Source organism: Artemia franciscana, chromosome 13, assembly GCF_032884065.1.
Source record: "Artemia franciscana chromosome 13, ASM3288406v1, whole genome shotgun sequence".
Taxonomy (NCBI): domain Eukaryota; kingdom Metazoa; phylum Arthropoda; class Branchiopoda; order Anostraca; family Artemiidae; genus Artemia; species Artemia franciscana.
Window position 1 is genome coordinate 9559448 of NC_088875.1, and position 26307 is coordinate 9585754.

The 26307-nt window shown below is 32.1% G+C and overlaps 1 protein-coding gene across 1 annotated transcript in view; it reads left to right on the plus strand.

The window, feature by feature from the left end:
* The window catches only part of LOC136034245 (dedicator of cytokinesis protein 3-like), a 248524-nt gene that overhangs the window by 131671 nt on the left and 90546 nt on the right, over positions 1-26307 (plus strand). Inside the window, exons 11-16 of the mRNA XM_065715385.1 lie at positions 4054-4256; positions 6687-6787; positions 12832-13079; positions 15932-16091; positions 21227-21514; positions 23114-23304. Of these exons, the coding sequence (XP_065571457.1) occupies positions 4054-4256; positions 6687-6787; positions 12832-13079; positions 15932-16091; positions 21227-21514; positions 23114-23304 (1191 nt within the window). The remainder of the gene's footprint in view (positions 1-4053; positions 4257-6686; positions 6788-12831; positions 13080-15931; positions 16092-21226; positions 21515-23113; positions 23305-26307) is intronic.

Below are 26307 nucleotides of genomic sequence, written 5' to 3' on the forward strand. Positions count from 1 at the left end.
AGCGAGGTATTCAGGAGGAGATAAATACTTCGCTCTTTTTGAGCTAAAGTATTTTTAGTAACTTCAACTATTTATTCTACGACCTTTCTGATTCAGGGGTCATTCTTAAAGAATTGGGATAAAACTTAAGATTTAGGGTGAAGAGCGAGGTATTAACGAGGGGACAAACCCCCTCATATATATAATAAAAAATATAAGAATATAAAAGTTTGTTACGTAAGTTAATTCCTAAGTTACGTATATTTTTTACTAATAAAAACGTTCGTTAAAAATTAAAAGTTCTAGTTGCCTTTTTAAGTAACCGAAAAATTGGAGGGCAACTAGGCCTCCTTCCCCGCCCCTTATTTCTTAAAATTGTCTGATCAAAACTAAGAGAAAGCCATTTGGCCAAAAAAAGAATTAATATGCAAATTTCATTTTAATAATTTATGTACGGAGAGCCAAAATCAAACCTGCATTAATTCAAAAACGTTCAGAAATTAAATAATAAAAAAAAAAAGTTTTTTTTAACTGAAAGTAAGGAGCGACATTAAAACTTAAAACGAACAGAAATTACTCCGTATATTGAATGGATTGTCCCCTCCACAATCCCTCGCTCTTTACCCTAAAGTTTGAATCTTTGCCACAATTCTACTTTTTAAAACAATTAAAAACTTTAGCGTAAAGAGCGAGGGATTGCGGAGGGGAAAACCCATTTCATATACGGAGTAATTTCTGTTCGTTTTAAGTTTTAATGTCGCTCCTTACTTTCAGTTAAAAAAACTATTTTTATTTTATTTAATTATCTATATAAAGTCGCCATCTATACCAGAAAGTATGCCAGATTGAAATTGAATTTCTCCGAAGACCCTTGCTAAATATCTATAAAAAACAGTTTCATTGAATAACTATCCAAAAAATACCAACCCTTAATTAAACAGGGAGCTTTTTTTTATTTTAATAAATTTTGCACCGGTCTGAGAATAAATTTCAGTCTCTAACTGGAATAAACTTTATTAAAAAGATGCGTTCCGGAAGAAGAAATATACGCAAAATTTATAAAATATATGATATTCAGTTGGTTCTCGAAGGTTGGCAGTTGCCATCTGCGCCATCTATATACCATCTATAATGAAATATGAAGTTGCCTAACCAAATTATCTATATAACTTGGTCATCTATACCAGAAAGTATGCCGATTGAAAGTGAATTTCCCTGAAGTTCCTTGCTAAATATGTATAAAAAAGATTTATTTGAATAACTATCCAAAAAATACCAATCATTAAGGATCTTTTTATACTTTAATAAATTTTGCACCGGTCTGAGAAATAAATTTCAACAATGAAACAGAAATAAACTATATTAAAAAGATGTGTTCCGGAAGAAGAAATTTAAGAAAAATTTATAAAATATACGATATTCAAAAAAGAAAGCGAACAAAAAATGAAATCGACACCGAAATTTTGGTTTTGGACAGACGGCAATGAACTTTGAGACTAAAAGAAATATTGTATTTCTGTTATTACAAAATATGAAAAAAAAAAAACAATATACATATTTTACACTATCCCAGGCTATTTTCTTTTTTTTTTAGAAATGTCATCTATAAAGTTCATTAATGAAGACTATTTGACATTAATAAACATGCCTCTTCAGACAATGGCAAAACTATCCAAATGGAAACAAAAAACATTATGCAAAATTGTGACATCCTTACCTTAGTAATATGAGACCCAGAGATTAAACCCAGCTGCAGCAGCAAACTACAGGGCCGGAGGAGGGACCTTAGTAGTTAAGAAGCGTCGTTAATCCAATTACTTCTTAAAATTACGACTAGCCTTATCTATAAACACAAGAAAATAGTTGCATACTGAAAATCAATGAAATTATCTGTCGTAGAAAAAGTGTATTTTCTTATTTAATATTCTGTTTTATATCATATTCTCATATTATATAATATAATATAACTATATTATATTATATATATAAATATATTGTATAATCTTATATTATATAATATTTTTATTTATATAATATTTATATGATATTCTGTATTCTCTTCATTCTGTATTTAAATTCACCAAGCCAGAATTATGATATTGCCTCTTGAATGATATTACTGTGTCTTCTTTTGAAAAGGATTGAAATAAGTTTAAAACATAGGAAAACTGTCCTTTTAATTTTCAAATAATGATCAACGTATTTCCACTCTAATAAACTTCTTAGACCGCACTGCTTTTCCATTTACAAAAATTGTTAGAAAGAACGGTTTTAATTCAAATAAACCAGTGGAGCAAAACAAAAGGTAAAAAACAACAACAATAAAACTGGTAATAAAAAAGTAATAAAAAGAGTCCGAACATTTCGAATCCACGTCCAGGAGACTTTTTGACGGTAAAAAATAATTGAAGGAAAAGAAACAATTTCTTAAAATTAACTCATCTAAAGAAAACAACAACCAAACACAAAAATAAAAACAAAAAAAGAACGAAAATAAACAACTTATATTTTAAACTCTTCTAGAACTACAAAAACTGTAATTGCCTGACTAATCACCAACACACATATGTGACTAGTACTACATATATTTCTCCTCTTAAAAGTCAGATTGCCAAATCCAGTCAGATTTCCCAATATGACTGGGCTCCTGGACGTGGAGTCAAAATATTTGGATTTGTTTTATTATTTTAATTTTTGTTGTTGTTTTGTTCTAATGGTTTAATTAAATTACACCCGTTTTTTCTCTCTCCATTTTTGTAATAATTTGGTAGATGAATAGAGTTGAATCACAACTATGGAATAATGGAAAAAATTATCTTTTTGATAGCAAAATCTTAGGATAGCAGAAATATAACATGCCAAAATTACATGCCTGGAGGATTTGCAAAATGATTTTTTTCCAAGGGAGGGGGGTATAAGAAAACTTAAAAAACGAATTCAAAATTTGTTTATATTACGTTTTTGCTACGTTTCCACGTGTCGGAAAACATTTTTTGTTGGGCCTTCCCCTTGAATGCGGAATACTACGTCCTTCCCCTTGAATACGGCCTTGTTCGTGAGATAATAGATTTAAATCAGTTACCTGTTTTGATCATGCTGTGACGCAACAGTTATCGTATCTTTGTACACTCAATAAATACATTTATTTTGAATCTAGCTGACCCTTTTGTTGCTATTAAATTATATTTTGATAAATTATCAGATAAGTTTAGTAAATAATTATTATATATGGTAATAATTATGATGAAAAAATAATTTAGAAAAAATTAATTTGTTGCCCTAAATCTTATTTTCCAGGAACAGTCTGATGCAGGCTTTAAAACATGAGAAAATATTATCATTTGGATAAAATATGAATTTAGCCCCCCCCCCCCCCCCCGATATCATTTTAATAAAACGTAGGATTTGGCTATCCTGCGTCTTATTCTTGGGAATAATTCTATGGGCTCTGCGCATTATAACATGTTGTTAAACTTGCCCATTTGGATAAAGTTTGGTAAACCAATATCATTTTAATAAAACGTGGAATTTGGCTTCCTACGACTTATTTTGGGGGATAATTCTATGGACTTTGCATATTATAATACGTTGTAAACCTGCTCATTTGTATAAAGCGTGGTAAAGTGATATCATTTTAATAAAAACGTGAATTTGGCTATCCTACTCCTTATTTTTGGGGATAATTTTATGGACAGTGGGTATTATAACACGTTGTAAAACCTGCTCATTTGGATAAAATGTGAATTAGGCTACCATAGGTAGAATCTACCATGGATAAAAATATCAATCTTTTTACGCAGCCTTAAATTTCCCTATTGCTTCTTACCCTATTGTACTTTAGAATGTTCTAAGTCTTATTTCCTGGGATCATTCCATTGATGCTGCCTGAAATACCCTAGCTACTTGCCGTAGAGGCTGGTATGAAGCACTATCCATGAAAATATTCGGGTTTCTGATCCACCCTCTTCACGTCCTCCCCGTAAAAAAAAATATCAGGGAACATTGAATTGGTGGTTTATGGTGGGATTTGGTGGTTTGTGGTTTATGTTACTCATTTTATCTGACCCATTTTAGGACATATGCAAGCAAGACAATCTCCGTGATTTATATCTAGTCATTTATGTAATTCGATGTGGTCGAATTGTATATGCTGATTCGTGTAAGAAACCTCCTCAGTACGTATATCGACGCCCGTATGGTTGTGCCGTCACAAGTTTACAAGATGCGTACGCTGGTTTCGAGTCGATTGATGGAGATGGAAAAGAGCTAATCCTCAGGTAAGGTTTTTGTTTGACATTTTAGATATTTCGATAATTCTTTTTTCTTATCCCTATTTAATCTTAATGTAATTTCTTACTCTGTTTTTTTTTCTGAGATTTTTATTTGTTTTCACTAAGACTTTTAGTAGTTAAACGCGTACCAATAGGTACGCGTATTAGAGGCTCCTTTATTTCGTTCTATTTTTTTAAATATTCAACTCTTTATTCTCATTTATTGTGGATATTTATTTGTTGTCTCTCTGACTTGTACCAGCGCCATGCGTACCAAACTAAAATAGTTGGTCCCCTCCCGCCCTAGAAAAATTTAAAACGTTTCTTTTCCTTTAGATTACATGAATATTTTTTTTTAACAATACTTTATTCGCCTTTTTTAAGTTACTTAATCTAAAGGAATTCAGAGGATGTTTACTTGAGGGGGGGGGGGTCGAAAACATGAGGTTTTGTGTCAGAATTTAACAGTGTTTCAAGGATAGATTAGGCCAGTGTCAGGGAGGAATTCACCCGTCACATTATATCAAATGCATATTTTTACACTAGCTTATGCGAATGCAGGTGAATCCGCTTGAATAGAAGCGGAATGAGCTAAAATATCAGCCTTTTGTCTTTATTTTGTATTTCTTTATTTTTCTAAATATCCTTATTTTTAATTTTTTTGGTTAGATATCTTAATTTTTTTTTTATCTTTGCTTTTCAAAATATCTTTTTTTTTTATTAAGAGCTGTTTTTTTTCTTCCAATTTACATAACAGTTATCATAATAACGTTAAAATAGGCAAATCTACAGTCCTAGCTATCGTTATACTGTCTAGAGCTAATATCCGGTATAGAAGGTATTAATTCTACTATTTTACTGACATTAGATAACGCCGTTAGTTTTATCTATGAAGTGCAAAAAAAATAGTTTCCTTGAGAAGATAATATGTTAATGACTTTTTTTTTATTGATAGACGAAAACATGGGCTTAAGTAAAAAAAATTGCAAGGCCAGGTCCAAGTTTAAGCAAAAATTAGTATACAGAAATATAATAACAATTGACTATAACTGCTACATATGCACGAACCCGGGCTAACTACATAGCCCGCAGCTGTGGGTATGTATATGTTACTTTGAAAGACCGAAATCGGAGAATGTCGACATTCACCGTTGAATACTCGAGATTACTTTTTTCTTAATCCTTGAATTTAGTCAGCGTTGCCAGTTAACTTTTTCCGTTTTATGCAAGATTTGATGGTGACAGGTTAGGTTAGATTAGTTTGGGTTAGGTTTTTAACCCATTTCTGAGATTTGTAACCTAATCTAACCTAACTCTAAATTTTACTATCAAACCTTGCATAAGACTGAAAAAGCTGACTTGCAAAGCTAATTGAAACCAAGCAGAGAAAAAAGAATATCGGACATTCACCGGTGAATATCGGCATTAACCAGATTTCGGTCTTTCAAAGTAACATATACTAATATCATTTTCTACTATAGTGGGACAGAAGAGGGAAATTTCCGTGTTACGTTTTTTTATTCACTGGTCGCTTTAAAATCTGAAATGCCGAAATGCTAGAATTTGAATTGCCGCTACAGAAGAAAAGTTTGACTCTTTCTAGAATTTTGTATAAAATATTAGGTAATTTGAAAAAATTAGAAAAAAATGAGGTATTTGTAACTTACGAATGGGTAATCAGATCTAAATGAAATTTGATATTTAGAAGGATCTTGTGCTTTGAAGGATCTTAGAAGAATCCAGTGTCATTGGAGGGATTTGGGGTGGGGGCCGGAAATCTTGGAAAGCACTTAGAGTGGAGAGATCAGGATGAAACTTGGTTGGAAGAATAAGCACAAGTCCAAGTTACGTTATTGACATAACCTGACTGGATCCGGTCTCTAGTGGGGAGATGGGGAGGGGGAGAATTCGGAAAATTAGAAAAAAATGAGGTATTTGTAACTTACGAACGGGTGATGAGATCTTAATGAAATTTGATATTTAAAAGAATATTGTGCTTCAGAGGTCTTTTTTTAAATCCCGACCAGATCCGGTGACATTGGGGGGAGTTTGAGGAGGGAAACCGGAAATCGTGGAAAACGTGAAAATTGAGGTATCTTTATCTTACGAATGGGTGATCGGATCTTAATGAAACTTGATATATCGAAAGATCTTATGTCTCAGATGCTCCATTTTCAATTCGAATCGGATCCAGGGACATAGGGGAATGGAGGTGGGAAACAGAAATCCTGGAAACTGGAAATCTTGGAAAACGCTTAGAGTGGAGAGATCAGGATGAAACTTGATGGGAAGAATAAGCACAAGTTCTAGATACGTGAATCTTTCTAGAATTTTATGTAAAATATTATTGTATAAAATATATTGCATAAAATATGTCAAAATATTTTTCCTTATTCTAAAAGACATTTCTTGTTCTGAAATTAAATATTTTTTCAGGTTGTACCAGTGCGATGACCGTGATTTTAGTCAGCTTCATGAATATCTCATCAGAAAGCAGAATAGCAAATTCAGTCCGCTTTCTAGCAGCAACAGTCAGGGTATAGACTTTTACTCTTCCTTTTCTGCACTCCTCTAAGTAAAAACTTGAGGTTAACTTGACTCCCTAGCACTCCTGTGCTATTCTGCGCTATGTTTATGCTGCGCTGTTCTGCGCATGTTCTGCGCTATTCTGCTTTCATCAGAAAGCAGAATAGCAAATTCAGTCCACTTTCTAGCAGCAGCAGTCAGGGTATAGACTTTTACTCTTCCCTGATTATTTTTTTAATGAGATATATTTTTTAATGCGATATGTTAGGTTCTGTGCTATTCTGTGATATGTTCTGTGATCTGTGTTCTCTGATATATTCTGCGCTATTCTGCTTTCGTCAGAAAGCAGGATAGCAAATTCAGTCAGTTTTCTAGCAGCAACAGTCAAGGTATAGACTTTTCCTTCCCTGATTAATGGGATATATTTTTTAATGGGATATGTTTGGTTTCAAACAAATACAAAATTATCAATCAAACGTGATTTCGTAGATGCGAATTCTGCCTCTTCACATAAATTTGGCGCATGCTGTGTGAATTTTTGCTTTCAATTTGAAAGTTGCATTTTGTCAGCTTGCTTATGAAATGTAGAGCCGAGTTCTTGTGAAATACAAAGCCATAAATTAGAAGTAAAAATTTTAAATATTCACAGACACGTTTGTGCGCAGAAATTTTTTCTCCAGAGAGGGGAGGGCTCAATTATTATTATAATAATAAAATTTTTCAATAATAATTTTTAATAATAAAATTATAATTTAAATTGGAGTGTCTAAAAGCTAATAAAAATTTAGCGTTTTGGAGAGGGAGCTCGGGCCCAGGCCCATCTCTGGTGAACAGGAAAATTTCATAAGATTTTGAGAGAATAAAACATCAGTTTCTTAATTTTACTTGAGGAATTAAATTAGGACTTTAAAATACACTTCTATAAGTTTTATTTTTTTAGTACAGATACCTCATTTTTGAAATTTGAACAGTCGATTTAAAATGACGAAGTTTGCAATCTTTAATTAGCAATTGTCTTTAATTTTGAAGTTAAATTGCGATTTAGCTTGAATTTCAACTAATGAAAATTGCAAAGTATAGTGTGGACGACCTCTCGGAAGCTGAATCTTAGCTTTATTGAATTCCGTAAATTCAACTATATTTATGACTAAAACCCTTTTAAATAGCCGACTCGAGCTATGAATTAATAACTATGAAGAACTCTAGAAGGTTGTTCCGCTCGTGAAGCTGAGTAACAGCGTTCTTAAATTCCGTAAGCTAATCATTCTTTGTATGGACACTATATTTTTGAAATGTTAAGACTTGGCAAATGCTATTTTCAAAGTAAACTTTTTATAAACTTAATTATACTCTGGCTATTATAAAATAATAAGAGTCTGGTCACTCTAGAGGTTAGATATCAGTGCCATTAATTTCGATTAGAGATTTGACTTTTAAAAAGCCTAGTTTCAGCAGACTGAACTTGCATACTGATATGCATCCCAACGCTGATTTTAGTATGTTTTATTTTTTCATTGCAAAAATTTATATAATATTCTTTTTATTTTCAAGAAAGTAACTTCTCATTGGCTTGTTTCAGCTTTTTTGTTTATTTCCGAGAATGGATAATTAATCTGAATAATTTGTTAGTCAACACTGCCTTTAGGCAGTGTTGTCGACTGCCTAAGAACTTGGAGTTCTAAGCTCGATGAGGACCCTCGGGTGTGATTCCGCTTGTCAAAAATTGTTCATCAGCCCGCAAGTCATTGACAAATATTTTATTGACATAGATTTATTTCACATGGATTTTATTGACATAGACTTATTTGTCATAGTTTTTGATTGTCATAAGTCCATTCGACATAGATTATATTGGCGTGTATTTTGTCATGAAAATATAAGCTTTCTGATATTCCAACGATTTTTTATTTGCAATGTTATGTCAGAGGTGATTCTTTGATTTATTATTGATTATTATTGATTATTATTATTATATGATTTATTATTTAGAAATGTGCAACTCACCTACGTTATAAAGGTTTTTCGTGTTTATTTATACGCTAAATGCCAATCTTTAATAATCCAGGGAAGGCCGAAGCTATCAAGATGAAAATTCAAGGGAGTAATGGAAGGGAATAGGGGGGGGGGGGGCAAGAGCTAGGTGGGCTGAGAGAGCCTACTTATTTTTTTGTCTTTGATTTTCACAATGTGCTATTAACACCTAAAGTAATACATTCCAATAAAACAATGATGCCCTTTTAAAAAGGCTAAACGAGGCTATCTTGGGAACGGGTGAGTCGATCGAGTTGAATATCTTGTCAAAAATTTTATCATTTCATGAAGACTTGGAATGTACTTTTTCGTCCTTGAACTAGTGGACAGGTAAGGGCTATAAGGTGTCGCCCTCTTTGCCTTCGATTGAGCTGTGATTTTGGTATGTTACATGTAATTTTGTATGTTTTATACTTTCATGTTGATGAAGGATGTATGTTTAGCAGAATTATCCCTGAGAGACCTGATTGCACCCACGCCCTACAATACTTCTGCATTTCTATCTAAAAGTTCAAAAGAAAAAACACAAAAACACAAAAATGTTTTAAAATGAACCCAAATAAAATTGGAATGTTTTGGTTTCTATTTAGAAATATTTTTCAACGAGAAAAAGAGTGAAAGAAAAAGGAAATAAAGTTAAAATTTGAAGCAAATAGAAAGGCAAAAAAAAAAAATCCTTTACTTTCCAGTCCGTTATCACCTCTTGACATCACCTCTTTATCTTCATCTCGTAATATTTTAAGCTATTTGGACTTTGGGAGAATCTGGACATAAATTTCCAAACTTACTCTTGTGCGCAGAACTCTCTAAATAATTCTCGTCTTACTAGTCAGGGCTGCTTTTAAATAAAAAACAAACTCGGATCTATTAACATTCAGGGGATAAGGAGGGGGCATAATTGGGAGTAGGGTTAAATGTGATTGAATCTTCAATTTGACTTAATTAAGTCGTTTTCAAAATATAAAGGTTTTTCAACACTGTATTTATTTATTTATTTATAACCCATCATACAAAATAATGAAGTGATGGAGTACATTGAAAAAAGGAAAAAAAGAAGAAAGGAAAAGGAAAAGGAAAAAGAGAAGGAAAACAACATGTTTGTTTTCTCATAATATCCTGGCATTTTCATCTGAACCCAGGAGATTCCTGCGAGTGATTCAGAAGGTTTTACATGGCAAAAATAGTAGTTATCAGATTAATAATTTGCTTTTTGTGACATTTAAATATCAAGAGGAGCGAAAATGGGTTTGATTGTTTGAATTAGTTAAGTAAAAACTTACACAAAGGATGTTAACTTATAAGAGTGGAAACTGACGCTAGTATCGACAAAAAACTGTCTGCGCCATCTAGCGTCTGGTGGCACTTGGTATTTTTTCAAGCTTTGTAATTATTTTTCTATCAGAAACTGAAATGAAACACTTATTACTACCCTAGTTTTTGCCATTACACTAATCAATTTTATTATTCTTATTATTAAAATGAAAAAATGTTGGGTCGCTAAACGCTAGATGACATCGCTAGTTTTTTGTTGTTGATACTACTGCCAGTTCCTACTCGTATAAGTTACCCATACTCTTTGGATGTATATCATAACAGTCTTAAAAAAGTTAGCCGGAAGGCACTATATTTATGCTTGTAATACTACCACTACAGTTAATGTAAATAATGACGCTAAGGGTGTTAAGATGAAACTTTTAGGGAACGTTTAGGAGTTTCAATTAAAGGAAAAACTGTATGCATGCAGGTTTTCAAAAGGGCATATAAGGAATATGATAGGCAGAACCAGTCTATAATAGCTAGAAATATCATTGAAACTTTTAAAGGAGTTAATTCAATTTGAAATTAAAAGTTCTGGTTCCCTTTTTAAAAGTAACATTAGATTCGAAGACGATCAGCCCGTCTGTCAAGGCGATATATTGTTTAAAAACATCCAGTCAAAATTTTCAGACAATCATTTTGTTCAGCATACTAGGACGATGAAGCTGCACCCACAACGTCAAATATCTAGTTGGTAAATTCAGCTCAAAGTAGAACTCCTGCCCATAAACCACCTTAACATTCATATAAAACTTTAATGTTTCTAATTTTTTTATTTCCTCTCTCCATTTTTTATTTCTAGACAAAGCAATATCTGCAGAACCACTTATATTATTAATTTAGACCTTTAAGGATAAGTTGTGGGGGATTTGTATTATTAATTTAGACCTTTAAGGATAAGTTGTGGGGGGTTTTGAACTAGCCAGAAGGCACCATATGTGTACTTTTAATACTAGGATACTACTGCAGTTAATCTGACAAATGACGCTGAAGGTACTAAGATGAAACCTTTAAGGAACGTTTAAGAGTTTCAATTAAAGGAACTAGCTGTATAAATGCAGGTTTTCAAAAGGGCATATAAACAATATCATAGGCATAATCACTCTATAATAACTAGAGATATCATTGAAATTTTTAAATGAGTTGTTTTAATTCAAAGTTCTGGCGCCCTTTTTAAGAGTAACAAGAGATTGGAGGGAAAGCAGCCTTTCTCTCAAGCCCATTCATTTTCCAAACGCATTCAATCAAAATTTTAAGACATCCATTTTGTTCGGTATAGTAGAACAGTCCAGCAATTATGCTTTTAGGGATATTAGATATGTCATGTTATGCTCTCGATTTGTTGAATAAGACTCCATATGCAGTCATGTAGTCTTTGGTAGTAACGGGTACCACGTTGAAAAAAAAAAACAAAAAAAAAAACGTGGTTGAAAAAAGGTGATAAAAAGATATATATACTTTTTAGTTTTTTCTTTTTCATTTTTTTTCTCTTCCTTCTTTTTGTAAATCATGCAAGTAGAAAGATTAGAGATCCTTTTTACACTAAACTACGTGAGCATATGATTATTTTATTATGTTTTATGTCGTAGTACTAGATGTCGTGGTATTTTATATTATATTTTTTTTTATTCCTATTCATTCTATTTCTACCTTCTATCCAATTCATCGCGTTAGTAATACTTCAAGTATTAGAATAAGACGGAACATCTTATTCTATGTGTATATTTTTAAGATAATTTTTAATATTCGTTTTAGTTCTTGTAATTATATTTTCAATCATATTTATTCTATTTCGAAGTATATTCATTCTATTGGACGAGCTCATTCATTAGAATATTAAATTTTTAGTTTTATATTTTCAAAATTTTATATCTATATATTTTCATTGTTTTCACATTTTTTTATATATCTTTAAAATAATTTTTTCATTCGTTTTAGTCCTTGTAATTATATGTTCAATAATATTTATTTTTTTTAAAGCAACTTAATGCTATTGGACAAGTTTATTCATTAGAGTATCTTATTTTTTAATTTTTGTATTTTTAAAACATACGTTGATATATTTTAACTGTTTATAATTTTTATACATTTTTAAATTAATTTATATTTTTCCTTTTAGTCATTGTGTTTATTTTTTAATCATATTTATCCTATTCATTATTAGAATATTAGAATTCATCATTAGAATAGTAAGTTTTTTTTTAGTCATTCTGGTCCTGACAATTTCATTGCCACAGTTTTTATTATGTCGTGAGAAAACTAGAAGATAATTTTATAATAATTATTAATTGATTACTTGATTTATTAAGTAAGTAATCAATTCATTAAGTAATATTTATTAATATGCCCTTATGCATAGCCGAGTGATTAGCGCTGCAGACTTGGAATTATGTGGTCAGGGGTTCGAGTCCTGTCCTCGCTCGTTATTTGGTTTGGAACGGGGGTCAATGGTGCGACTGTAAGCTCAGCCGGAGTCAATCAAGCTCTAAATGGGTACCTGGAGAAGTCTGGGGGAAAAACACGAGAAGTGTTGGATGATTTGCCCCTAATCAAGCATTGCACTCCCGGTCGAAGGCATCGAATCAGGAGATCGATACCTGCGCAACGTGGGCCATTGGTCAGCATACGAAATCGTTTTTCTTAATGCAGTTACGAATTAAATTAATTAATTAATTCACTTAAAGTTTTTAATTTTTTATTCTTTTAGGTATTGTTCTGCAATTGAATTTCATTTCTTGTAATAATGGTTCACCATCAATGGACCAACAGTTGTTTTTAAGCAAGAGTGTTCTGGTGCGGAAATTGGGGTTTCCGGATATTATAATGCCAGGAGATGTCCGCAATGATATATATGTACACTTAATCCGGGGAGAATTTGACCGGGGTGGAAAAACTGCCGGAAGAAATATAGAAGTGGACATTAAGCTTGTTTCAGGAGATGGACAACTACTCAAGGTATTTTTTCCCTCTTTTTCCCTTTAGGAAGAGCTAATCAATTGATCTTTCTTGTTTAAAAAATCTTAGCTAAAAGGGACAGAAAAAAGGTAAAAATGTAATTAAAAAGACTATTAAAGAGTCGGGTTATGAATTGCTTAAAAATATGTGATCATGGCTATACCATTTAAAACCTTTATGCAGGATCAGAGGGTTTCTGTTTTTTTTCTTTTCTGATTCATCTATTTTTCCAAAGACATGAATTTTGATTTCCTGTGCTTAGTTAGTAGTGAAACGAGATGAAAAAATAATGAAATTGTAAAATTTATATTAAAAATGATATATATACAAACATAAAATTTTTTTTAAAATATATACAAATGTATAAATATATAATAATATAAAATATATAAAAATATATACAAATATATAAAAAATCGCAGACATACAAGTCAAAATTTTGAAGCTAGACTAGAAGATCTTTTTTTTTTTTTTGGGGGGGGGAGGATATCATGCTTATTATAATTTTTTGGAGCAGAAACTTCTGGCGAGGAAGAGAAAGGGGTCGTCAGACTTTTTAGAGACGGAGCTTGGAAAGGCTAGAACTATATTTTGAAAGCGTAAAATAGCGTGTTATGGGTCTTTTTTTCAATTCTTCTTTACTTCCTCATGTCCAGTATTTCATTTAAAATGAATAGTATCGCTCATAAATAATATTTAAAATCGAACGGGAATATCCCGTTCGACGAATGCGCATGCAATAAAAAAAGATCTCATGCAACTGATAGCCTTGGAGTTAACCTAGTTTTTTTTCTAGGTACGGGAGAATCTTGACCTGGCTCGACCTAACATGGAGCCTGTTGTTGTTTATCCGTCTAGTATTCTTGAATTTAATAGATAATTTAATAGTTACCTGAATTTAGTAGTTAAAACTTCATCAGTTGAAGTTTTTTTTCAACTGAAAGTAAGGAGCAACACTAAAACTTAAAACGAACAAGAATTATTCTATATGCGGTGGGGGACTGCCCACCCTTAACCTTTATTACACTAAACTTTGACTTTTTCTCCTGATTCTTTAGGAAACACTATTCAAACCTCTTTGAAGTTTCTAAATTTTCTCCCTCTAAGTTTCCCCCCTGTATTTTCTTATGCTCTCCATCACCTATTTTTGTGTTTTCTTTCTATTTGCATATCCGATCCGAAAGTCATCCTTTTGCACAGTTGGGGCTGAAATTATTCTATGTATTGGGGGGGGGGCTGCCCACCCTTAACCCTAGCTCGTTACACTAAACTTTGATTGTCGGTTTTGATTCTTTAGGAAAGAAACATCGTTGAATTTGCTAAATTTTCCCCGCTAAATTTTCCACCTGTAATTTCTTATGCTCTCCATCACCTATTTTGTGTTTTCTTTTTATTTGCATATCCGATCCGAAACATATCCTTTTGCACAGTTGGGGCTCAAAATATAGGCTGTCTTATCTTTTTGAGCAAGCTACGTTTGTTTTTCTCGTCGTTTCCATTATTCATGAAGTAAATATGAGATTAATTAATACTGTAGTTTCATCCTTACCTTTAAAAAAAATGCCTTATAAAAATCCCTATTATAAATTTTTATAATAGGGATTATAAAAATCCCTATTATAAAAATCCTTATTATAAATCCCTTATAAAAAAATGCCTGTTTTAATTAGAAGAATTATTTTTGGAATATAAATTTGAGACTTCTTGGTATAATTTTCTTTCGGTGTTTGCGCATCTCTAGGAATTCAGGTAGTAGTTATGTTTTTCTTTTTAAGCCACTTTTTGCAAGTGACTAATCTCAGTTGCAAGGAGTCATCCTCTGCTAGCACTGTAACACGAGCAAAGTAAGAACTTTGCGTTCTCCAAATTGAAAAAGGTAATGACGCAGGTATTTTGTGGCAAAGAAGCGGTAAATTCAGGACTTGGGATTTCGTTTTGGGGGGCAGCCCAAAACACTTTTTTTTATACAATTAAATTATTTTTTATACAAGAAATTAGTTGATTTAAAGAAAGAAGCTGAGTTTTAAATTGTTGATTAAATTAAATCGTTGATTTAAAAGAAGCTTCTTTTTAAATAGAAACTTAAAAAAGTTTCTTTTTTAATAGCAAGGATATGGGTGTATTACAGCAATCAAAATTCACCGCAAATTTTTCCTAATTTGGATAGGAACGATACCGCAAAACACCGCTTTTTACTCGCAAAAACACCGCTTTTTACTCGATGATAGTCTGTTACTTGTAAAAAGTAAACTTATAATACAAGACATGTACAAAAAATTATTTAATGGTTTTTTTTTATAGCTACGACATGGGTGTATTACAGATGCCAAATTCAACCCCAACCTTTTTTCTATTTTGCGAGGCCAAAATTATATTTAAATTATATTTATATTTATTTGTATTTATTATATTTAATTATATTTATTAAAATTGTATTTATAATTTTCCCCTATTTTGAGAGGGAGGATACCGTAAAAACCCCGCTTTTTATTCGACCGGCACCGCTTGGTGCCGGTGACCGGCTCAGTGGTAACACTGAATGTAAGATTTCGTCAGATTTTATTGGAAACTGGCCAGAAGTTATCGGCTATCATCAACACTATACACTTAAAGTGTGCTTCACTCTTTAAACAAATTAATTTTTAATTTTTATTCTTTGTTTTATAATTGTTATAATTGTATAATTAAAACGTTTTATAATTTATAATGTTTTGTAATTTTTATAATTTTATTATTGGTTAATTTATATTATTTATTATTTGTATTATTTATAATCTTTATTAATTTTATTATTATTTTACAAATAATTTTATTATATATAAATTATTATTTGTATTGCACTATTGTTTTAGGATTCCATAAGTCATGCTGTGGGCTATGTATGTGCTTCCTTCTCTTCTTTAACCTTACATCACATTTGCGCTCCAATTTGGAATGAAATGATCAAACTTAATGTACCCATTTGCATGATACCTGGCATTCATTTACGATTTGATTTCAAGTACTGTAGTTGTAAGTATATTGTTTCCATTCCTTGTATGTTAGTTGCTCTTTAATGCTGTCAGTTTTGCGACAAAATCGAATAAAAATAATTTATCAGCGGATCACATAGAATACAAAAGTCATGTAGGTGTATGTATCTCTTAACCACCTTTTAGCTTAAATAAAAAAAACTGCTATTTTTTGAAAAGAGAAAACGAAATTAAAGAAAGGTAAATAATTGCAAAAACCAGGAAACAAAAAATCCTCGTGCCAGCTTTCCCACATTCGCGCGTCCTCACACCCTGTCTTAAAAATACATGAAATTCAAACACATTTGCGATAAAAATTTAGTTTGACTTTCTATTAAAGAAAATTAAGTTTTCAGCCGCTCTTTACTACCGACAGTGTTGTGGCATAAAAAAATAAATGTGAACTACAATTTTTGAAAACCGAGAATATTCCGAACAAATAAAAGTTCAAACTGGAATAATTCATTTTATTAAACATTGAAACAGTTAGACAGTTCCGCTAGTTTTTACTAGCGGAATCTGGCATTGTTTGGAGTCGGATTTCTAGAACCAATATGGTCAACATTTCTAGTTACATATTTGTGGTAAACAAAATTTCGGGGAAACATATTCCAGAAGTACTCAGGAGACAACTTATTTAAACACTAAAATACAAAAATTGGCAGCAGATAGTCATGCTGTTGTCCATAATTCAGAACAAATTATAAAACACCAAAATGCGAGAGCACATCCAGAACACTATTTTATAACATGGAACAATATTTTTATACTAGTACTTCTCACTGGGGCTTCAAATAATTTGGATGCATGGGAAGGATAGGAATGGGAGAATTTCAGTTTCAGAAATAATAAATAGTAGAAAGCCGACTTTTCTTATTCCACCTTAATCTTATCCCAGGTTCGTATCCCACCTTAAGAATGGTGTCCCTGCTGCAGTTTTCTCTTTCATATTGTAGTTTTTTTCTGATTCAATGATTTTCTTTGCTTTTAACCAAATATTATTTGTTTCTCTTATTCTTGCTTTTTGAGACTTACTTTATGCTTGATTGTATAAAACTTTATTAAAAAAAGAATATAATTTACAACTTAATCATTTAACAAGTAACCGTCTAAGAAGAAATAAAGCTCTGAGAAGGACGGCTACAGCAATCAATATCCATAAGTTAAACTAAATAACTGTTTAAAAAAAATCAATCTCTCGTTCAAAAAGAAAAAAGGAAAGAAAACAAGACAATAATAACTATGTTTCCTCATCCTCCCCTCCCATAAAGTACTTCTTCAATATTTTCTTAAATTGCTGTAGAATAGAACAGAATAGGATAGCCTAATGGTTTTTCTAAAAAGATGTTTTTGTAGTTAACTCAATTGATAGTAAGAACTTTTTAACCTTGAATAGTGTTAATAGTACCAATTCTATTACAAAACTTAAATTGATGTCAGTGCTTAATTTTCACTGCAGTAATCCAGAAAGTTATTGTTTATTGGTCTCCATGATGCTATTCCTTTCCCTCATTTTTTTCCCGATTTTTCACACACGTTTTTCATTTTCAAACTTAGCGCCATCTAAGCGGAAAACTACATATGAACTTTCTTTGGAAAATTAAGAAAGAAAAAAAGGAAAGAAAACCAGACAATAAAAACTATGTTTCCTCATCCTCCCCTCCCTAAAAGTACTTCTTCAATCTTTTCTTAAATTGCTGTAGATGTTTGGTCGTCTTAATAATCGCCGGAAGCGCATTCGAAACACTCATTCGTGTTTTCAAAAACAAAAATTTGAAACAAAACTTTATGTTCTAGTGTTGATTTTATTTGACCTGGAACGTGAATTCGTTTTTTTTTCCTAGAAAAAACCATAAGGTATTAAATTACTCCCTCCCTCCCAAAAAAAATATTCATACGCTTATAAGGAAGCTTTAGAAAGTGATTTAGCCGTTCAGATAGTGATAAAAATATTAAAAGAAAATAGAAGAAAAAGGAAGCATGGAAGAAAAGAAAGACGATTATTCCCCTCCCCCCCAAAAAATAGATGCGAAATGAGGGAGCTTGAGTCTAAACAAGAAAAATATCCACTATCAGGAGTTTATTTAGGGGAGTTCTTGAAGATTCCCGGAAAGGATATTTTTTTTTTTAACATTTTTTCCAGCATTAAGATTAAAACTGTAAATAATTCTTTAGAATTTTCTCCGCTGCACTATTCATTATTACAGCATATTTGATAGAAGTAATATCAATGGTACATGTAGGGGACGGTGGAGGGGAATTTTCTTGTCTGCATCTAGTTTAATCAGTCAAGCAAAAAAAATAGAAAATCGAAAAACCGGTCCTTCTCCGAAAAATAAGACAAAAAAGTCTTCAAAATTATAGCCTCAAATTAAGAGAAAGAAAAAGTAAAAATAGCTAAAATGAAAATGATGACGGTAATGAAAAAGAACTAGTATGTGAAGACAATAGCACTAATGGAAGATAGTCTAGTGGAAGATAGTGTAATAATCCGGAAGAAATTTAAGAAAAAGTAGCAACAATAATAATGAAAAGTAGGTAATTTAGGGAAAACAGGTTTACAACTAATAAAAATCAACATTTACAAGGTCAATAGGTAGAGTGGAAGTCCGGGTCGAAATATCTAATTTTTTTCCCTTTCGCTTCGTTTCTGTCCACTGGTTGATATTACCCTTGTTTTCTTGGCTATTTTTTTTATTATGTTTTTTTTTATGTTTGTCATGCGTCGTGTATAGCCAGTGTGGTCTTAGAATGTATTAACTAAAATGAAAGAATAGTAGTCTTAAAAAAGAATTAGAAAAAATACACTGGACTAGTAGTCAGTACGAAAATCGAAGAAGACTAATTGTAACAAAAAAAAAAAGTGCTTTTCTCACAAAAATAAGCTTAGACCTAATAAGAGGTAACATTTGCAAGGCTAAAAAAACAAGAAAAAAGAATAGTAAGAAAAAAAACTTTCATGTAAAGGACAGCAGTAACGGAAAAAGATTAGCACGAGAAAAATACGATTGGGCAATAATCAAGATAAAACAACAATAATAATAACGAAAAATTAGGTTTTTAGCGGCTAGAGTCTGTAATTGACAGTCTGAGAATTAACTTTTTTTCCTTATTCAGTCTTCTATCAAACTTTTTTTTTTGTTCAATATAGTATACGTGGTTCAACGGTAGCAAAGGAAAGATTAAAAATATTTCCTTTTTCAAGTAATCAGTAAGATTTTAAATATTCAAATTACTTAAATATTCAGAAGGATAAGGCAAGCTTTCTTAGTTTCGTTATTCAAATATGTTAAACTGACATTAAAAAATAATAATTATATTTCATTCATGTTTTTCTTTAAAAATTGTATGGGTTTTGAACCGATTATATTTTATCAATTCATAATTAATATCTTTCGTAATTATATTTATTCCGAATATGATTTTTCAGAAGTGTGTGAATTAATTGAGTATGATATTTATTGAGAAAAAAAGTCAGAGGGACATGACGACTAACAAAATCATAACAATAAAGTATCGATAAAATCTCTCAACAACATGGGTCAACACAAAGAAAAGTTTCGCCTTTAATACTTCGTTTTAATGTGGTCCATACTTAGTGTGAGGAATATTTCCATCTACCTATTAGTATCACAACATTCATTCCCAATCACACTTAATAGCTACTGTTCATCCTATTTCATACCCCTAAGAGCATTTACTAGGGTATATACTTCAGTGTTTGCATTTGTGAAAATGAAACGGTCTACTAATTAAGGGATCCATTCAAATGATAGTACTAAGGACAGTGAAAGTGGAATATGAGTATTGGTTTAGTGAGAACTTACACAACTATATATATATCTTAAAAAAATCGAATCGACGGCTTAATTTTTGAGATGGGCCTCCATATGAGGTTATGCAGTTTCTGATAGTAGCGGGTGCAAAATTGAAAAAATTAAAAAATCTTAAAAAAATCGAATCGATGGTTTAATTTTTGAGATGGGCCTCCATATGAGGTTATGCAGTTTCTGATAGTAGCGGGTGCAAAATTGAAAAAATCTTAAAAAATCTTAAAAAAATCGAATCGATGGCTTAATTTTTGAGATGGGCCTCCATATGAGGTTATGCAGTTTCTGACAGTAGCGGGTGCAAAATTGAAAAAATTAAATATGGGTAGAAGACGACAAAAATAACCTAAAAATAGGCTAAAAATATATGACAAGAACAGATTAAGAAGGTATAGCTTTCCTTTGAAGGCAGTGGATTAATTTTGTCTAAATCCTCTGGGGGGAATGGGGGGGGGGGAGCGGCAGTGTTGGAACCAATTTTCCCAAATCAAGTGAAAATAACAGTGAAAACTGAAAAATGAGCCATATAATACCATAAAGTGAAGATATATTACAGAAGATATACAAATAAAGTATACAAATAAATATAAAATAAATATACAAATAAAATATACAAACAAAATATACAAATGAATAAAATATACGAATAAAAAAAAAAATATATACTCTAAAGGTAAATATACACTAAAGAAAACTGATCCGTTTCTTTGGGTGCTTGAATTATGCAGGTTTATATTAGTTTTGACAATATTTTTGGGGAAACTAAGTTTTAGCTGGGGGGGGGGGGGGGGGAGTAAATAAGCGTTCAAATAGGGATAACTCCTTGTAATAGACAGTGATAATTAAAAAAAAACTGGGTATTTCAGTCACATGTGCAGCGACCGCCAATATCGAAAATACATCGGTAGAATTTTATTTATCGTCATGGAAAAGCAGGGTGATCTTCGAAATTATCTATAGCTGGGGGGGGGGTGGCAGACTGAGGTCTGGGAGGGTCAGTTTTCCCTCCTTGCTCCATAGAAAATTACCCCACTGTTTGAAGGTATAGATGCTCAAGGAAAGCAATAAAACGATAATATTTGAATGTTTGTGGATGAAAAGTGTTGTCAAATTTGTCAAATTTGTTCCATTCATTCATTTTTACTGTTTAGCGTGGCAACAGTGGCAGAAATGGGATACTGGCTTAATAACTTAATGATTTTAGAGCAAACAAATGGATTGGTTTTTAGGCATAAATAGACTCAAGTGGGTCCAAGAGAAAAAGTTTTTTGTTTGATATCTTTGGTAATTTAGTTCATTTTTTCAGCCAAAGAAAAGTACGAGCCCAAACTATTTGGCTTTTCCTTTCTTCGATTAATAGACGATGAAGGGACAGTTATTCAGGATGGCAACCATGAGCTTATTGTCTACAGAGCTGATGACCCAGAAAAGCTGGTATCTGCCAGTTATGCATCACTGCCATCAACACCTCATGAGCTGCATAAGGGGGAACACAGTGAATATGCTAATCTTAGTTGTCTTGGATTTACAAGAAGTGTCAAAGAATGGATTGTTGTTGAGTTTCAACTTTGCTCAACAAAATTAACACAGAACTGTAAGTATTGTAACTGTAACACAGAACTGTAGAAAAACAAATCATTGCCTCTTCCCCTCTAAAAAATCCTCCTGTACATTTGTTTGCTTACCCACGTTGTTCATTCAAATCGCCAGAAATAAAATCGATAAGCTTACACTTTACTATACGACGCAGAGGTAGTTGTTCAGAATTTTTTATTTGCTCCTATTAAAACCAACCAATGCAGAACTGTATTATGTTTATGTTTATGCTCTTTATGTTCGGATGCTGTTGCATGTTTATGCTGTATGTATGTTTATATATATATTTATGCTCTATAGTTCGGACTCTGATCCTCATTACAATTCGATATTGGATCAATTTCCAAGCTAGAATAATAATTTAATGAATCGTGACTATACTTTAGGCCTCAGTTTCTCCTGTGCCTCCAGAGGCGCACAGGGTGTCAGTGAGTAGCCTTCAACCTTCCTTCAAGTAGGCTGCTGCGTAGATGTTGGCCTACTTTGGGATGAGACTTGTCTGGAGGGCTCTTCTGTCACGTTCATACATTCTACGCAGCATGCTCTTCCTCGGTGACGGATAAATAATTTTAGGTATACATAATGTTCTAGATCATGTATGGATCATCTAGGTATGGTCACTTTTACAAATTAATTTGTCAGGGTACATAGAGCAAGAAAATATTATTTCTCACTGAAGAGGATTCCGATGAGAAATAATATTTTTCCTGTTCTATCCACGCTGAAAAATATTTGAGAAGAAGAGAAGAAGAGAAATTTATTATTAAATACAAGACAATACAAAATACAATTCAAAATTGAATTACAATACACTTATTCTCCCTCAAAAGGCTCCATTGCCAGGGATACAAATAAGTATTTTTATTGTTTGATTTTCGAAATTTTTTCAAGTTCGAACCTGGCTGAAAGGTAAGGGATCATTATTATATTAGCCTAGAGTGGGACATTACTGATGGGCAGGATATGATCTAAGCTGTCTTTTTTTAGGGATCCAACTACGGATCCTAAAAAAAACAACTATGGATCCCATTAAGGAATCCAACTATGAACATGATCTATTCTTCTTTAGTTCGCTATTCCCTTAAATATGCTACTTTCCAGTTTTACAATTTTTTTTTCGTTTATTTTAGAATTTTCAGTTTTTTTTTGTCAAAAAGCTCAACTTTTTTCCTGATTTGAACGAACACAAACCTTGGGTACAAAAACTAAACATGCGAAAAAAAAATGATGACTGTAGGCTTGACATTTGAATATTTGTGTCACGGTTTGTTAAACACGTAAGTGGTCACAATTTTAAACTTAGAGTTAATCCTCTGTAATATCAAAATAATGTACCTAAAAATTATGGAGAATTCAGTGAATAACTCAAATAAGTAACTCAAAATAACAAATAAGTAACTTAACATTAGGCATGATATTAACATGGCAAAATATTGAATATTTGCAAATTTTGTTATGAATTTTAGAATATAAAATTAACACCAATAGTTAAATAAAATTATAATAATAGAACAATTTCGTTCTTATGTATAATTTTCTAGCTGAATTATGTTTTTAGTTAAACTTTTCTTTACTGACATAGAATTCTCTTTTTTAGCTGATCTTCTGGCCTTACTAAAATGGAAATCGTATCCAGATCGTATATTAGAAATTCTAAGACTAGTCAGTCGACTTCGTGGTGAAGAAGTGGTAAAGTTTCTTCAAGATGTATTAGATGCCCTATTTGCAATGTTTTCAACCGAGGAGGGATTTAGCACCCCCCATTCCGGTGCTGTTTTTGTTGTACTTGTAAGTAAAACTTAATGTATTTGTAAGCATGCCCTTACTAGAAAGTTTTTTTTTTAGGCAGATAGCCTGATACTAATCATGAACTTACAGTAAATGAGAAACCCTTATTTAGATTCGGCTTTTATTACCGCCCTGATGCCAAACACATTTACCATTTTTCACCAAAAACTGTCGCTAAATATGTTGTTTTTATTTAAAAATCCTAATTCTATATAAAAAAAAGATAAAATAAAGTCATTGACAAAGCTGTCATTAACGAACCGTGAATAGAAATTTATATGAAGTATTAATTCATATTAATGCCCATCCCTCCCTCCACACCCTCAAAAATATTTCCTGGTGAGGCTCATGATGCCCCGCCTCACCTTTTACTCCTTAGTGTCGTTGGGGATATGAATGTGATACTGTGTGCTATATAGAAAACTGTCGCAATGGAAGAGAATACTATTAACCCTCCCCCCAGTACCAATAATAAAGGCGTAGAACAAGCGTTTTCCAGGAATAAAGATGGGGTTAGATGTCAATTCCCCTCCCCCTCCATCTTCAAAACGCGTTCTATATTTATCTGAAAGCTGGATGAGACTCAGGATATTTTGGTATTAAAACAAACTCTTTGAGCTGTCTATACCCCCCCCCCCCAAATGATTCATCACCCCTTCTCCATAATAACCGATGCATACTTACACATCACGGTACATAATTTTGCCAGACATTGGCTAAAAAAAAATTGTGAGAATGCTGAGCGGAAAATAAAACACGCAACCAACGTTGTGTTACAATTGAAATCGAATACCACTGATTGATAAGCGTCATCTGAAAACTTGGCAGTGTTTAAAATAAGAAAGAGGAGAAAGAAACTTAGAAAAGTTTAAATGGTACATTTACACATTACTTTTTATTTTGGCTGTTAATTAGAAAACTAAAGAAAAAATTCAATTTTTCTCTAAGCAATTCCATAACGCTGGATTTACTGAAATACAAGCTGAATTCTGGTAACGCCTGTATTTTTTTTTTTTTGTATAGGCCTGCTATTTTATCTTGAGTTCTGTTTTTACTAAGTTTTCGATTTTTTTTAAGGAGAAGCGGTAGTAGATACAACTTTTAGGGATTCCCTTTTCTGTTGACTATTGCTTCCAAATCCATGAACACCCTTATGATTCCAAACACTGTTCGTAAAAGACTAGTTTATTAATTACCCAAAATTTGTTTATGTACTGATTCTCATCAGTAATTGTCATTTTCAACCATCACGATGCGTGATTGTAATTGGGGGAAAAATTTAATCATGATAAGAATCAGTCTATAAGCAAACTGATAAGTTTGTCATTGGTCACTGGTAAGTTTTTAAGGAGAAGTGTTACTAGGCAGAACTTTTGGGAAATCCCCGTTCTGTTGGCTGTGGCTTCCAAATCCATAAACATCCACTAACTATACTTACTATACTCTACTATACTATGCTTAACTATAATGCTAACTATACTTAGTTTTGATTAACTAACTGTATTTATTTTTCTTCTTCTGATTCTATGTTATTCTAAAATAAGAATTTCAACATTTGGCTAAAGATTCAAATTTTATATTAAAATAGAAGATCCTTAAAAAGAAACTCCGACAAGGGGGGGGGGATATCTGATTAGAGTATAAATACGCTATTCCTTTCAGCTTATGTTAACCGCACTTCTTCTTATAAGACCAATCTACAAACATCTTCTTATATCATCTTCTTTTTCAATCTATATGACCAATCTTCTTATATAGATATATCTGTTTGTCATTCGCTGCTGTCGCATCTTCTTTAAAGTCTTGAATTTCTTTACAAAGCCGAAAGAAAATAAAATAGAGTACTGCACCTGTTAACAGCACATTTTAGAACTTGAATAAACCTGATTTGACTTGAACTCTACTTACAATTCCAAAATCATGATGATGATGATGAGATTTAATCTTCCTTCTCACTGGCGTGACTTTAGGATCATGCACTTTGGATGAATACTACTGAAATAAAAAAGGTTAATTATAGGGACTTGTCCCTTGATATCTGTTGTAAAAATTCCAATGTTTCTGAAATCACTGTCATATTCTCATCAGTAGTCGATGAACTGCCAAGAAGATCATGATAGTTTCTAAGCTTATTTACAAGATCACCAAATTTCTTTCTATGGCAGTCAGTTAGAAGGTGGTCGACTGTTTCTGCTTGATCACAGTTACTGCACTTTGAGCTTTTTTCATAGAAACGGGATAGTAAGGTGTAAGGTGAATGTTATGAAGTTTTGAAATTTACAATTACCATATAAATCCTATCTCCATCTAATTTATAATCGTCCGAAATAGATGTCAGCATTAACCCAGCAATCTTCAACTTGCTGATAGAAACGCCGATTAAATATTCGTTCAAATGGTAATGACTTGTGAGTACATCCGTTATCTTTACAGGGGATTCTTGGTACTTTAAAAGTCTATTTGAGAAATGTCAAATATTTGGTTCTTGGTTGATTTTTCTGATATCTATTTGCCAAACAGTTTTTACGGTACTTGTATTAACCAAGTGGAAAAAATTTTCCAATTTGGAAAAATGAAGTATTTTTAACTTACGAACGGTTGATCAGATCTTAATGAAATTTGAAGTTTGGAAGGATATCGTGTCTCAAAGCTCTTATTTTAAATCCCGTACTTACGAATAGGTGATCGGATCTTAATGAAACTTGATATATAGAAGGATCTTAAGTCTTAGATGCTCCATTTTCAACTCGAATTGGATCCGGGGACATAGGGGGTTGGAGGAGGGAAACAGAAATCTTGGAAAACGCTTAGAGTGGAGAGATCGAGATGAAACTTGATGGGAAGAATATGCACAAGTTCTAGACATGTGATTGACACAATTGGAACGAATTCGTTCTCTTTGGAGGAGCTGGGGGATGTAAATTTGGAAAAATTAGAAAAATTGAGGTATTTTTAACTTTAGAATGGGTGACTGGATCTTAATGAAATTTGATATTTAGAAGG